Genomic DNA, 14,708 nt, shown 5'->3' with positions numbered 1-14,708 from the left:
TAGACATTGGTTTTCCACTATTTATTTATTCTGCTTCCTAAGCAAAACCGGGTGAAAGCACAAAAGAAAAAAAGCGATGCCTGCAGTTTAGGCACTGTGGCCCAAGTGTGGTCGCTGCATACATATGCACTGGCCAATTAAGCCTATCCTTCGTCCTTCTCTAATGTAGCATCAACTTGATTATGGTTTGCATACTTGGTAAGCATGCACGCCACAACGATTTGTCCCAGCAAATGAGATGATGGTGCCTGCACATAAGGTGAAGGGACTGCTTGAAGCTCAGAAGGTGTTCTGCTGCTGAATGGTTTGGAATAGCGGTTTCCAAAAGCCTGCAGAGAATAAACTGCATCATGGACCCATGCCGCAACACAACCAAGACACATGAGAAATGCCAGTTCTCCAAAGAAATGTCTTTGCTCATTATGTGGCTGGACAGTGCAGACCTCCACAGAGAAGGATCTTTTAGTGTGAGAAAACAAATATCATCATGTACCGATACAGCCCAATTGCTTGGCAGAATGAGCTCTTATAATGGCCAACTTGAGTAGTTCTGTTCACAGGTTATCTGCTATCAAACAGAGCTCAAGTGCTTTTCTCCTAAGAAAATCGCCTCTTATCGCTTTGCAGGCAGGCAGAAATGTTTCTATTTTAGTTTGTGTACCATAAATATCTGCAGGAAAAAGAAAATGTCTTCAGATATTTTCGGCCTCAGACATCGCAGATGAAAATGTACAAGTTCCTAGTAATTGCATGGTTTATTTAGTTCTTCCAGGATCTCGGTAGATGATATTTTAAGGTGGAAAAGCTGCATCAAATAAAGAGGTTTATAGAGATACTTGCACAGTTCCTATTTCTCTACAGCAACAAAATTCAATTCACGAAGCATAAATTTCCAAAAAAATTTTAACCACCTCAATGCTGCAGGCTTCAGCTATGTACAGAAATGGCCACAAAATCTTGCATCATTACAATGCAGGCACAGCTTGCAAGCAAAATTTGTTAGTTTTCTTTTCACAGCATGCCCAACATCAAGGTACAACTCACTAAAATAAAAAGCAGTTTTGAATTTGAAAAGAAATTAAGGCTACAGTGCACCTACAGCCAATAGAGTGGTCAGCTGTCCCTGATAAAAGAAAAAAAATATCAACTAAGCTTTTACTGCAGGCAATTTGCTCAACCTATGTTTTTCATGCCATGTGAAATGCTCTTCAAGGGAATAGGGAAGTAAATGTAGATACAAAACTAGCTCAGAGCATGAAAGCATACACCTTCCCAACTCTAATGCAATAAAACCTACATGCCATTAAAATCTCTCCTGTAGCTTCCTAAATCAAAAGGTCTGTTAGGGTTGTCGTAAAAACTATCACCTTTGTTGCCTCCAAACCAATTCAAGCCACAGCAACCAACACCCAGCAGAAAAAGAACTAAAGCAAACAGCAAGCTCAGATTCTCTGTGACCAACAGTTGCCAGATGGCACGTATTTAAAACTTGCCGACAGCAAGGAATGTTCTCGAGTATTACCTTGAAATGAACTGCGTGTCTTGTAAAAATATGAGAATGTACAATGCGCGCACCCTTGTGCATGCTTATGAGTTAATCAGATCTGAGAGTCAAACCAAAACATGCACCCTATCTCATGCTGGGCAGCATTCAGAAATACGAAGCCAGCTTGTCGGTAGCGGTGATGCTCAAAGGATGCGTGTTCCCTACCAAGCCATGGTGCTGTGGCCAATGTGCCACAACAGGGGCAAAAGCAGAGAGACCCTTTTGGGTGCAGTACAGTGCAGTGTATTTCTGTGACCTGGGATCTTTTTTTTTTCTTCTTCCTCTTCTTCACGTGGGTCAAGTACATTGCTGGTCCACCACGATGAGGCATGCTACCAAAACCCTTGCACGACGGCGCAGCGGCTGCGGTTACAAAAGAGGGCCCCCCCCTCCCTCCCCTGATGTGTGGCGGTGGTCACTCGGGAAATGAATTGAACATGGAGAGCTCTTCAAACGATGCCGTGCCCGACTGGTCCAGCATCTGGAGCATGTCTGACAGCTCCTGCTGCTGTGCGGGGGGCGGGGGTGGTGCTCCTCCTGCACCGGGCGGGGGTGCCTCACCCGGTTGCCACTGGCCCCACAGACCTGGCAGGCAAAGCACAAAGTTTTGAGGTCATTTCCTTTCTTTGAAATACCATATGCACAATTATGATCAGCATCCTGGGTATGTTATGTTTGTTTGGCAGCGAAAGACTTTTACCCTATAATCTTGTGTAAGGGCCACATCCGTGTTTTGGACTAGAAATACATAAAAAAATAGTTATGTTGTTTTTTTTTCATTCGTGTATGGTTGCACCTTCAAAATTCACACCCAAATTTTAAAAAAAAAATAAAGTGCGGCCCTTACACAGTTCATACAGTATTGCTGAAAAAATTGGATTTAAAAACTGAGCATTTCTTTCTATATAATCCTTTCAAACCTGTGAGTAAAGGACCAAAAATGGACTCTGTGATTACGATTTGCAACTGAACAGGACTGCAGTCTATCCTCAGAGATCATACAAAAAATCCATCTTTACGTCACTGCATTTTGCTTGCGAGCATGTGTAGTCGGTGCCAGTTATATCTGTGTACAGTCAATCCCGGATATATCATATTATTGCCTATATCGAACAGTTGTAAAATCCCCTTGGGAATCCGATGCAAAAGTATTGCAAATTTGTTTGCGTTTATTGAACTTCTGCGCACCCCATATTTGATATATCGAACTCCGTGCCACGCCGCGCCCCTGCAAGTGTGCTTCTCCCAACACGACCCACCCTGGAAGTGGGCTTCTCCCACGGCTGTGCAGCCCTGCAAATGGGTTTCTAACGGAGTTCACGATCCCCGAAAACTCATCTCGTGCGCGATGCTGGCCTGGGACATTCGTGCCGAGCTGCACAAGTAAGTCACATGATGAGAACTTTGTGGGGTGTGAACGGAAATGGGAATGGCCATGGGGGCATGTAAAGGGCTGGGAAGAGGAAAACCGTGCTGGCCACAGGACCGCAGGCGCACAATTTCTGCATGCTGGTTGGTTGACTCCGCTGGCATAGCCAAAACAAGCAACGTCAGCTAGCTTTCACCAATGTTTTGGCCATTTTGGCTGTCACTGCTGCCGGTGCTGCTTGGGCATGTGACTGGTGTGGTGCTGATTGTGGTGCGGTGGTCGTTCTTATCGCTTTGTTCACGAGGCCAATGTGAGTTCGCTTGTGCGGTGCCGTGCGCTTTAGTTTCGCTTTGGTCGCGTGTTCGGGAGCCATGAATGCAAGTAAACACAAGAATGTGGACATGGCAACAAGGGCGGACATCATTCGACGGGTGGAGGCCGGCGAGAAAAAGTCGTTGGTCGCCGATGCATTCGGAATTCCTCGCAACACGCTGAGTACAATCCTCAAGAATAAAACCGGTGTGAAGCTGAAGGCAGCGCAATCCAGTTACCCTGGAGCCTGTCGTATGCATGCTCCGACCTATGAGAAGGTCGACAAAGCTTAGTACGCCTGGTTTTTTGAAACATGTGCCAGACACATCCCTCTCGATGGCCCGATGCACATGCATGAAAGCGAAATGGTTTGCTGTAGCCTTCGGAGAAGAGAGCTTCACTAGTGGCACTGGTTGGCAGCAGCGTTTTGTAGGTCTCTCTGATTTGGCTGCACTTTCTGCACCAGTTCAGGAGGTGCAGCACTCTCGCACTCGATTTGACAGTGCAGCTAGCGCCACCTGTACTTCGGCACTTGATTTGACTTCGTGCTGCACGAGTTCTTCTGCACTGCTGCACAAGCCGCTTGGCAAGTTCTCTACTCGTGCAAGGTGCTTGGCGCGCTCCGTAGCAGACGGCTCTGCGGCCATGCTTATTTTAGTGAGTGGCGTTGAGACCATGGCTGAGGCGACCGCATACCCGTGCTAGACGCGGCATATGCACCGTGCCCTCACCAAACAGCCAAAATGACAGTGCGTGTATGTGTGCGTACGTGTGTAAGCGACTGGCTGGCATGGCGCACTGCTTATGGGTTCTCATCTTTCTGTGCAGCCTCGCACGTTGCTTTACACCGTTTCTCTTTTGTATGCAAATATGATTATTGCTGCACACAGCATGATGGAGTGTTTCCATTAAGAGGCAGATGGCAAGGTGCTTTTTAATACACGGGTGATCGCAACGTTTGTGATAGGACTCGCTGCGACATCAGTACCTCCACTTACAGCAGTGAGTGGCCTTGAGATCGCCGTCAGCCCACGCCTTAGCCTGCTAGTCAGTCTCTGATAGTCACTGCGCCGTCACCGTCCGCCAACAGTGAACGCGGGTTGTTGAGTTCAAATATATAGTCCAAGTTCTCAGGCAACTCTTTCATTCTGTAAATGCCGGACAACCGAAGTCACTTTTCGGATAAAACGGCAACAGCCTGAATCAGGCATATAAGCTGTCAAAGGTCATCTCGAGCGGAAGTCTGAAACCTCTTGAATTCAAAAGTTTGTTGCCTTTTCAAAGTACCCGTTGACTCGATGATAATCGACCGGCCTGCGCCACTTTGCACAATGCAACGGAAAAGACGACATCAAATTCTTCATCACTTTTGAAATTAACAAATTTCATAGCCGCTCCAAGAGATGCGCCACTTCGAACAAATCCACGGCATTCAATACAACTAGCACAATCCCGAGCATATGTCAAACCACGCAACAAACACCTACACACGGTCTCTGCACTTTTGCACTCGATTTGGCCGCTGCACCGAGAGCACTAGTGTCAAGCTACACTCGCGCCACAAGAACTTGCGCTGCACTAGTTTTGGCACTTTTGTGAACTAGTGCAGAAAGTGTAGCCAAATCAAGGTGACCTTAAGAGTCACTACAGCACTGTCAGAAAGACCCTCTCGGGTGAAAGCGAGGCGACAAGCAGCACTGACACGGAGAAGTGGCTATCCGAAGAGTGGCCAGAGATTTGCGATAGCTTTTCACTATCACAAATACTGAACACAAATGGGGCAACATTGTTTTGGCAAATGCGGCCAAATAAGACCCTGCACCTAGAGGGCAGTGCATGCCATGGTGGAAAGAACAGCAAAGTGTGCGTCTCAATTTTGCTCGCTGCAAATACGGACGGGTGATGTGAACTGCGGCCACTTATCGGCAAAAGCAGGTCACCATGTTTCAAAAGCACGAAAGGCCTCCCGGTTCGATACGCATTTAATAAGAAGGCTTGGATGACACATGATCTTTTCACCGAGTGGCTCCGAACGTCTGATGCCAAACTGGAGAAGCCAGGCCGCAATGTTTGTCTTCTTGACAACTGTTCTGCCCATCATGTCTGCCAGTTGGAGCAGATCATCAAATTTCTGCCACGAAATACAACGGCAAAGCTTCAACCTCTCTATCTGGGCACAGTGAGAGTGTTTAAGGTTCGTTACAGACGGCAACTGGTGCAAAGGCTTCTAATCAACCTTCCGATGAGAACCGAACCCAAGGTGGGCCTCCTCGAAGCCCTACAGATGCGGGCTGGCACCTGGAATGACGTGAAGCAAAGATGAGCTGCTTCCGCAAAACAGAGTTTGTGGTGGCTTCAGACGACAGGTGTCTAGACACAGAAGAGAATGGCGCCGGATGCCTGGACAGCGGGTTTCGTGAGCTCTCAGCGTTTGCAGGTGCCATCCCAGACGGCGTAACAGCACAAGATTTTGTCAGTGCTGACGACGACGTGCAAACTGTTGCGGATCGTGCTCATGCTGAGATTGTGGCTGACAGCATCGATACCGAGGAAGCGGAACAGAGCAGTGGCAAAGATTCAGGCAAAGAGACCCAGCCGCCATGCACTGCGGCTGAACTTGCATCCACATTCAACGCCATTCGTCGCTGTTGTGGTGCAATGGAAGGCACTAGCCTTTCTCATTTGGATACCATCAACAAGCTTGAGCACAGTTTAATGAACTTTATGGTGCAGAAAAAGAGGCAAGCTAAGCTCACGGACCGTTTTCTAGCAAAATAAAGTGCGGTGATCGTGGAGCTGTACTTTCATTTTTTGTGCACTTTGGAGGAGAAAATCGGTATGTTCCCTCTTGTCATGATCCCGGGAAAATTGTTTAAGATGTGGACTTTTTTTGTCGCAAAATAAAGTGCAATGGCCGTGGAGCTGTGCTTTCGCTTTTTGTGGACTTTGGAGGAGCAAATCGGTATGTCCCCACTTGTCATGATCCCGGGGAAACTGTCCGATATGTGCGCAATTTTGAAATAAGCATCTAAGAGGCGTATTTTAGATTTCAAATTATCGATATATTGCACTTTCTCGCAATCTCCTTCAAGTTCGATTTATCCAGGATCGACTGTATTTAATTTTCCCGGTCTTTTCAAGCTTATTATAGCAGCTCCATTCTCAATGAAAGTAGCCTCACCAGGCCGTCCTGCTCCCCCGGGAGCCAGTTGCGTGTACGTGGGGCCCGATGGGCTGCGCGATGGGCTCAGCTGACTGCCGCCTCCACCACCTCCATAGCCACTGGCCCCATACTGCTCCTGCAACAAAAGAGCAGCTGATCAGTGCTGTTCCCAGAACCCATGTCCTACCAAGCCACAGGGCTCAATAGAGCACAGTGGAGATTACCACCAAAGTGGCTGCAATCACGTATCAGTAGCCACTTTGACATGATAAAAAAGAATGCACTCTCTTCCAAGTTAGGGTGACAGCACCCACCTGTGGGGGAGGCACTCTGGGTGGTGGAGGGGCACTCCAGGCTTGGGCAGGCGGTGAGCCCTTGGCCAAGCGTGGCCCTCCTGCGTACGGTTCATAGCCATACGCCAGGGGTGCTGTGGGCCGCCTGTCCGCCGCTGACCGGTAGGCATCCGCACGAGGCAGCGAGTAGTCCAGGCCCTCCTTGGTGTGGCCACCGTAGCCCAGCGGCAGGTCAGCCGGTGCGTCTTCGGTGCCGGCCGCAGAACCAGACAGGGTCTTGGCCGAAGTGTTGGTGCAGACCACGTACTCAACGTCGTTGGTGTACGGGTTGAGAAAAGCAAAGGAGGAGGTGCGCAGCCAGAGCCACTCGCGATTCTTGGCACGGAGCCTGTACATGACCGACATCACCTGGCCCTTCATCTTCAGCACCTGCTCAAAGTTCTCCTTCATGTGTCCCTGGTCTTCCGGATGGAAGAAGTCAAAACATGGCTTGCCCAGCAGCTCCTGGGGCTGGTACCCAAGCACTGCTGTCACCCTACACCAATACAGACAGAGGCAACCATGAGTGCACAGAGAAGGTACCGAAAGGTTTGTCTTAAAACTATGCAGTGCATGCACAGAACGTATAGCAAACCACAAAAACTTTCCATCCAAGCCACCATGAGCTGAACACTTACACTGCTGATCTTGGCTCTAGTGTGGTTCAGTTATGCCATTTATTTCCAAAAGCAATAACACTACTTTTTGTGACTCCCTCTTACTAGACAATCAAGAATCTGTATTCTCAGCTGAAAAAAATTTTTGAAGCAGTCTCGGTTTCTTTCTAACCGCAATTCAGAATGAATGTCCACACTATAATACGCATAGTAAAAGGCTACAGCAGTGAATGGCACAGTTTCAAGAACGCTAACAAAAGCAAGGTGATCACAAAAGCCTCCTAACCTGGGGTCTACAAAGGTGAACTTTCCATCCACAGAGTGCCGGGAGATGAACTCAGCATTTGAGTTCGAGCCCACCAGGTCACTAGGGTTGGGAGCACTGGTCACCTGAAGCCTACCAATGGCCACCAGGCAGCAATGGCTGCCCCCGTCCTGGTCACCAGGCTCCACCTGCACCCCTGTACACCAGAAAATTCCATCCACACTACACTTAACAGCCAGTTCTTCACAACCGAAAGCAACAGTCCAAGCAAACTTTATTTTCAACAAAAAGGGAAGCAAGGTGAGGTGACCACTCAGTTGCGCGGCGCCTCGGTCGCACCACTTTTATTACCAGCAAGAGTATACAGTTGGTAACAGAAACTTAAAATGCATAAGCAACGCCACTGTTTGCTGCCACAGTTCCACAGAATGCAACACAGCACTGTGTCTACACTTTAGTCTTAGTAAAGCCTAAACGGAGTGGGAAGCACTCACCCGAAGGGGGCCAGTTTTTGATGTAGCCGGTGCAGTGAACAACGGCGTAAGCGGCACCGTCAGGCGACGGGCCCAGGGCATTGCGCTGGCGCAGCCTCTGCAGGCCCTGCACGTCAGGCTGCACATTCCCCAGCTTCATGCGGCAGATGAACCCCCGCCGGGAACCCATGCACAGCCGCATCGACGCTGCACACACAAGAGGGCACGCAAAGTGTGCCAGTTAGAACACCACAAGCTCTAAGACCTACCACATGTTGTGCTCCTATGGTCAAAAACAACTCAAAACCAAAGTGGCCATCAAAAGAGGTCCTCCAATTAATGGCGTCGACCTACAGTCATGACAGCATGGTCAAACCACCTTGCAAGAGCGCACTTCAGTTGTATTTGACTACAGGCGTTGTTTTCACTGCGGATGAGAGCACCATGGACCATATTTTCACAAAGCAGCTGAGGTTAGTTCTTCAGCAGTCGCACATAATTACAAAAAGCTAGCTATATAGCAACAGCATGCCATTATAGCAAGGGCTCACAGATGTGAGAAGCTCAGAGGCCAGAACACTGGTTTTGATTCCACAGCAACAAAATATGCATGCAAGACAAATAGATGGCAATTCTTTTTGTTCAATTCTCTTTTACCCTCACAATGTGTACCAAAATAGGTATGACTAGCAGTAATGACAGCACAGGGCAGCAGCGCTCGAGCTCATTATAGAGGGTGAGAAAAATTGGAGTGGCACAGAATCATCAATTTCAGACCGGCTATATTACACGCACGCAACCTAAGGCAAGCATGTACCCCACCAGCGCTTGGTGATAAATACCCATTAATACCCAAATGACAATAACAGCCATAGCAACCTACTGCGCTTGCCACGAGATTACCTATCCCTTATGAAGGCTTTACGATGCCCCAAGTTCTGGTCTCGAATGCTTCAAATACCATGTACAGGTGCGAGTAAAAAAGATTAGCACAAGTGACGGGCCACTGGAGCGACATAACACGCAGCACCGCAGTTTACAAACACACCGGTAACAGAGTGCCAGGCCATTTTCACTCAGCAGTAATGGGGGAGGGGGTTCAGCAGGGACAGCTATCGCGTTGCAAAAGATTTCTCTCTAGCTCTTTTTTTTTTAATACAGGCTTGCTCACGTAGGTGGCCATGTGCACAGTCACGAATGGCTGGCCAAGGCCTGAAGCGTGACAACAGCACTTTGACGCTGGGAAAGCGGCATGATGCATTTGGCAAAGGTTGGTTCCTGCCAGTGCCCTGCTGCAAACATGGGAACAGCCTAATTGGCGTGTTTGCAAAGCACTGCGCCGCGCTGGCTATGTAGTGTGATTCTGCTGCTCTGGTGGCATCATTTGTGCCAATATTTTTTTTTACTCACACCTGTGCCGTCTTTGCCAAAGTACCAGACAATGGGCTTTGTTTCTTAGCCTTGTAGCGGAGCACTTATGGCACCTCTAAATCTGTGTAAGGTAAGGATAACCCTTGTCCTCATCTTTCGAGACCTTTTGGTCTTTAGGGGTGCCGTATAAGATCTCCACTACAGACGGCTGAGAAGCCAAACCCTTTTCCTCCAAGAGGGCTTAGTCAGGCTGGTTGGTGCATGGTGACAGAAACAACTGAACAGACGAAGTGCATATGCCCGTGTTGTTCTCTTCCGTCCCGTCTGTTAGCGCTGGTCAGTCACTTCCCCTTTGCCTGGTTACTTTTAGCAAAATCAATACATCAAGCAAAAATGATAAATGAAATACAATAAATCACATTCAAAAGACATCAAACAGCCATGCAGCAACTTGTATTCAAGGCATACACAACAGAAATGGAACACAGGAAGTTAAATATCCCCTCGCTTATGTCAACATCTGTGTGGCTGGGTATTCCGTTATACTGCACTGCTTGCGTACGGCTTGTAGTGTCAAAATTACAGTTCAGATATGTTTATGAGCCATCAAAATCTCTTCATGCACCTGTTTTCCCACTGCACCATCACTGCCATTCATTTCTAGATCATTAGAGATTAAGACGTGCAGGTAGAAAACTGCTGCTCGTCTCCGCTGCCACAAAGCCCAGTGAACTTGGTTCTTAGCTTTCTCTCAGGCCCTAAAAGAATATGCGCAACAACCAGTATCCCTGTACATTTCATCATGGTAGCCCATTGTCGGCAATTGTGTTGCACTCACTCTTGTAAACCAGACAACTTTTGACCTCTAGTAGTTTACTTTTTGTTAAAAGATGAACAGTTCTTAATGCTTCTTAAAAGAATAACTTCAAATCTACTGTAGATTATTCAATAGTGCTTTAATTTTTGTCACATAATGAACAGTTCTTTAATGTTCCTAGTAGTACAATGCAACAAAATAAGTTTGATAAATTCAATATATGATAACACAAACGAACTAGTGATGCTCCAGTGATGCCCCATGAGCGGCACCCATCCTGAAGCAATAAAATGCCAGATCACTTGGGACAAGTTAAACTCACTAAAAACAATTTAGGAGCCAGTGTGGTCAGGGTCTCGCATTCAGCCAGCACAGCTCTGTTTATAGGCTATGAATTACAAACAGCGTTTGTAAAAACAGTGCACATACAATTACACCTGTGTGCCAACTCAAAGCACTGTGCACAGGGACTCACACTGATGTCCTTCCTTCTTGACAGTACCAGTCTTGAGATCAAGGATGCGCCCCGAGCTGGAGGCCTCCTGGGTGGAAAGCTGTTCGCGCACCTTCTCCACGTCCTCCGGGTGGATCAGGTCGTAGAGGCACGCGTTGAACCACTCAGACTGCACAGCAACAAGGCAGGCACCACGTCATGTGAGGCCAAGCACACCACCAGGAGGAGGCCCCTCCGCTACGCTCACACAACCCACCTGGGACTGGTTGAGCACGGGGCCAACAGAGTCGGAGACATAGATGACTCGCCCCGTGTCGCAGGAGACCACAAAAAGGAAGCCATCAGCTGCCTCCAGAATGAGGTGCTTCAGCTCCTGGTCAGTGAGGAAGGAAGGCTTGTAGGTGCCGTCGCTGCTCGTGTTTCCAGTTCCGCGGAGGGACTTCATGTGGGCCACCGCCATGCGCAGGATGGTCAGCTTGTCGGGCTTGCGCGCCAGCGCACTACACGTGGGCACCATGTCCGAGAGCTCCGTAATGTAGGCTGTCATCTTGTTGCGCCGCCGCCGCTCAATTTCACTGTGGTTCTCCTTCTTGGCGGAGAGGGACTCGAGCAGCTCGCCGCCGTCGCCTGGCCGCGGTGCCGCCAGCGCGTCGGCCCCAGCAGGCCATGCCTCGTACCGCTCCTTCTCCAGGGCGTCCTCGTCCATGCGGCCGAACTTGCCGTCCTCATCGGCGGCGCTGCACAAAGCACAGCGCGGCACAGTTTCACATCCCTCCCTTCACATCAAATGAATGGCTGCTCAACTCACTCCTTGTAGCAGCTGGCCTTCCGTTTCTTGAGCACCTTGCTGCCGTCTGCAACTGCAAGCAGACAAATGAGTGTCAGTGCTCAAAACACAGATAACATGCTGCACTGCATTAGTTATAGGGGCCTTGTGGCTTCTTACATGGTGCAAAAAGTGAACTCCTCAATACATATATATGCACTCACTGATATCGGCAATGTGATGGAATATATACGCATAGCTATCACAGCCACTTCCTTGGTTAGGGTAAAACACAAACCCCAAAGATTTTCTTTCTTTCAGTTCCTCTGCACCTTGCCCATTTTGAACTCCACTTTATGTTCTTAATAAATGAAGTGAAAGTCTTCTGACTACACAGTTCGTACAAGTCCTTGTTCTACTTAGCCCAAGCGGCTTTCAGGTACATTTTGAAGTTGTACAGTTCACAAATTTTTTACTACATTCACAGTTGGCTTTCTTGGGAAAACAAGCCCATTGTAACTGTGAGGCGAATATTCGGCCAACACAGCCACAAATTCATATTTCATGAAATGTGGATTTTGCTTTAACTTTGCCCCTTTCTCTTTGGGAAATGCTTAGGCCAGTCTTCTTGCCTTGATTTACAGCACAGTACAATGGACTCAAGCAAATTCAAACTAATAATAATGACTAATAGCTAAAAAAAATTTTCTGCACCCTTAGAGTTTGCATGATCAGAAGTTTGGTTTAGGTTTATGGGGTTTAAATGTCCCAAAGCAACTCAAGCTATGATTTGGTTTATGGTTTTGGTTTTATGGCGTTCAATGTCCCAAAGCGACTCGGGCTATGAGGGACGCCGTAGTGGAGGGCTCCGGAAATTTCGGCCTCTTGGGGTTCTTTAACATGCACTGAAATCGCACAGTACACGTGCCTCTAGCATTTCGCCTCCATCGAAATGACACCGCGGCGGCCGGGATCAAACCAGTGTCTTTCGGGTCACCAGACGAGCACCATAATCACTGAGCCACCACGGTGGCTACATGATCAGAAGTCAACTGCATCTTCCACAAAAGGGAATTATTGTATTTTCAAGAAGCTCTGGATGAATAAAACACAATTAGTGTAGATATGAAAGCACAAATGCACTTCTGAAATTCAGTCAGTATGTCACCACGCATAAAATGCTTTGTATTTAAACCTGAAAGGCAAACTTTCATTTTTGGTGCGTATGAAGCTTACATATCAGAAATCCTGAATACGCCTTCTGACTGCAGCAGTTGATTTACTGAACTGTTTTTTCAGCACCACATTAAAGAATATTTCCTAAAGTTCAAACTAAAACTTATGGACACAGTAAGGAGTCTGAATCACCTCAACAGCACACTTAGTTTCACTTTCGGAACAGCAGCTGGATACACATTCCAGTTCTCGCTTTGAAAGTCACTAGCAAGCAAATACTTTTACACTGTTGCACACTAATGCCATCCTGATTTAGTGACTAACAATACACAGGTTTGGTCTGTCAGTGACGGGGGACCAAGCTCTACTCAGTCTCACTCCCTAATTTCACATACCTCTTGGATCAATGCATGAAGCTCTGCTTACGACGCAACAAAACACCACTACATCTACAATAAAAAAAAAATTCTTCAGGTAACAAGCTGCCAATATTTAATTATACAACATTACAAAGTTGACATCATTTGCCGCCAGTATACAGAAATGCAAGGATAAATTTGTTAACGTGCTGAGAGTTAAAAATGCAGGGACATCTCACTGCACCCCATATGACCCAGAATTACCTTTAGAACACGAAAACGCATGTGAACATGAAAGCGCATGTGAACACTTCCATCGGTTTCCGGCTTTTGCGTGACTGCGCACACTTATACTGGAAACAGCGGGAAAATATCGTTTCACCGTGTTACCAATTGACCATTCGGAGATGGATGAAACCGAACGCTGACTGACTCCGTGCGCAACATCAGCACCAAACACGCGTCGCTACGAAAACGGCTGCACAATTCACAAGAAACGTTACTCCCGACAGCAACTACTACTACTAGATCAGTTCCGGGGAAGAAGCTGTGTTGTCACCGAGTTCGGCCGAAGGCAACAACAAAACGATCGTGTTTCGTCCGCGCTGCCATCGGAGATCCTGCTCCGCACGGCGGACGCGGAGACCGCAATTACGTACAGGTGTTTCAGTGACATCCATTGTTTCAGCAAAACTGATCGCCCCAACACGGAGGTGTGAAAAACACATGACTCGTAGTGCCACAATACTGTCCCTTGAACGGCGTTCGCAACTGCACCGGACAGGTAACCAAACACGAAGCAGCTCCCGAAGTATGCGCGTCACACCTGGACGCTGCGAAGCCTCGAGAAGCGCCGCTCGGGGAGCAGCGCCCGCAGTGCTCGACTGGAGGTGCTCACCTGGGTTGGCTGCCGCTGCCATGGGACTAACGCGTCCAGGAGCGACCACCGGCCCCGGGGACCGCCGCCACGCGCTCCGCACGGACCCGCAACGACAGCTCAACCATGCGTTCCTGCGGCACAGCGCTCGAGAACGACGACGGCGAGGCTTCGCGAAGCCGCCAGCGATGGTCCGCTCGCTCCAATACCCCAGGCACGCACTGATGCGCGCACGGGGCCCGTTCACGGACAGACACGGAGAGCCTAACCGCCAGCTTTTCCGCACAAGCTGCACACTTTACTTCCAACGAAGCAGCGCTGCAGTGACGAGTGTGAACTCACAAAAATGGCCGCCACTCGCGCACACGACGCCACATGAACACACAGCGGCCCTAGGGGCACAGCACAGTCGACGGTGAGGACAGCTCGCTTGCTTGCTTGCTCGGTAGGCGCAGGGGTTGGCCTAGGCTGGCCCAACCGCCCAACAGGCCGGCAAGCGTTCCTCGCCAGAGGTCCCCAACGAGCTTACGCACAATTTGTCAGGGTAGTGCCAACTTTGAGGTACCACTGCATTAAAACATTTCGTTTCCGTAATACTTCGAACCAGGCACTGTTCGAACTGACAGTTATCAAACCTCATAGTTTAGATTCACACCAAAAGTTTTGCAGTCGTTATCTTCCATGAGCGTGCGGTGCTTTCAGGCTGGAATCGCATGCTAATCAAGTGCGCGCACGCACGCAACGTGACCAAACGTCGCCCCAGTGTGTGCGCAAGCATGGGTTCACGTTGCATTCTGTAGTCAACAGCATT

At 48.5% G+C, this 14,708-nt stretch overlaps 1 protein-coding gene across 1 annotated transcript; it reads right to left on the bottom strand.

Annotated features, from left to right (window-relative positions):
• tgo (Aryl hydrocarbon receptor nuclear translocator homolog tgo) lies at positions 1-14,383 on the bottom strand. The gene is made up of 9 exons (XM_077653311.1): positions 13,919-14,383; positions 11,528-11,579; positions 10,976-11,456; positions 10,741-10,888; positions 8,099-8,284; positions 7,626-7,800; positions 6,705-7,218; positions 6,409-6,526; positions 1-2,131 (listed from the first exon to the last, which is right to left on the bottom strand). The coding sequence occupies exons 1-9, from the start codon at positions 13,938-13,940 to the stop codon at positions 1,962-1,964; spliced, it is 1,866 nt and encodes a 621-aa protein (XP_077509437.1). The 5' UTR covers positions 13,941-14,383; the 3' UTR covers positions 1-1,961.
• Positions 14,384-14,708: the final 325 nt, after the last annotated feature.

Source organism: Amblyomma americanum, chromosome 2 (assembly GCF_052857255.1).
Source record: "Amblyomma americanum isolate KBUSLIRL-KWMA chromosome 2, ASM5285725v1, whole genome shotgun sequence".
Lineage (NCBI taxonomy): Eukaryota > Metazoa > Arthropoda > Arachnida > Ixodida > Ixodidae > Amblyomma > Amblyomma americanum.
The sequence above is the reverse complement of the archived record's forward strand: the minus strand, read 5'-3'. Positions and strand labels throughout refer to the sequence as shown.

Coding starts and splice junctions, on each gene's coding strand:
- tgo (XM_077653311.1), bottom strand. CDS start 13,940: ATGGCAGCGGCAGCCAACCCAG. Junction 10,889..10,975: donor CCGTGCTCAACCAGTCCCAG/GTGGGTTGTGTG, acceptor GTTGCTGTGCAG/TCTGAGTGGTTCAACGCGTG. Junction 6,527..6,704: donor CCAGAGTGCCTCCCCCACAG/GTGGGTGCTGTC, acceptor CTTTTGTTGCAG/GAGCAGTATGGGGCCAGTGG.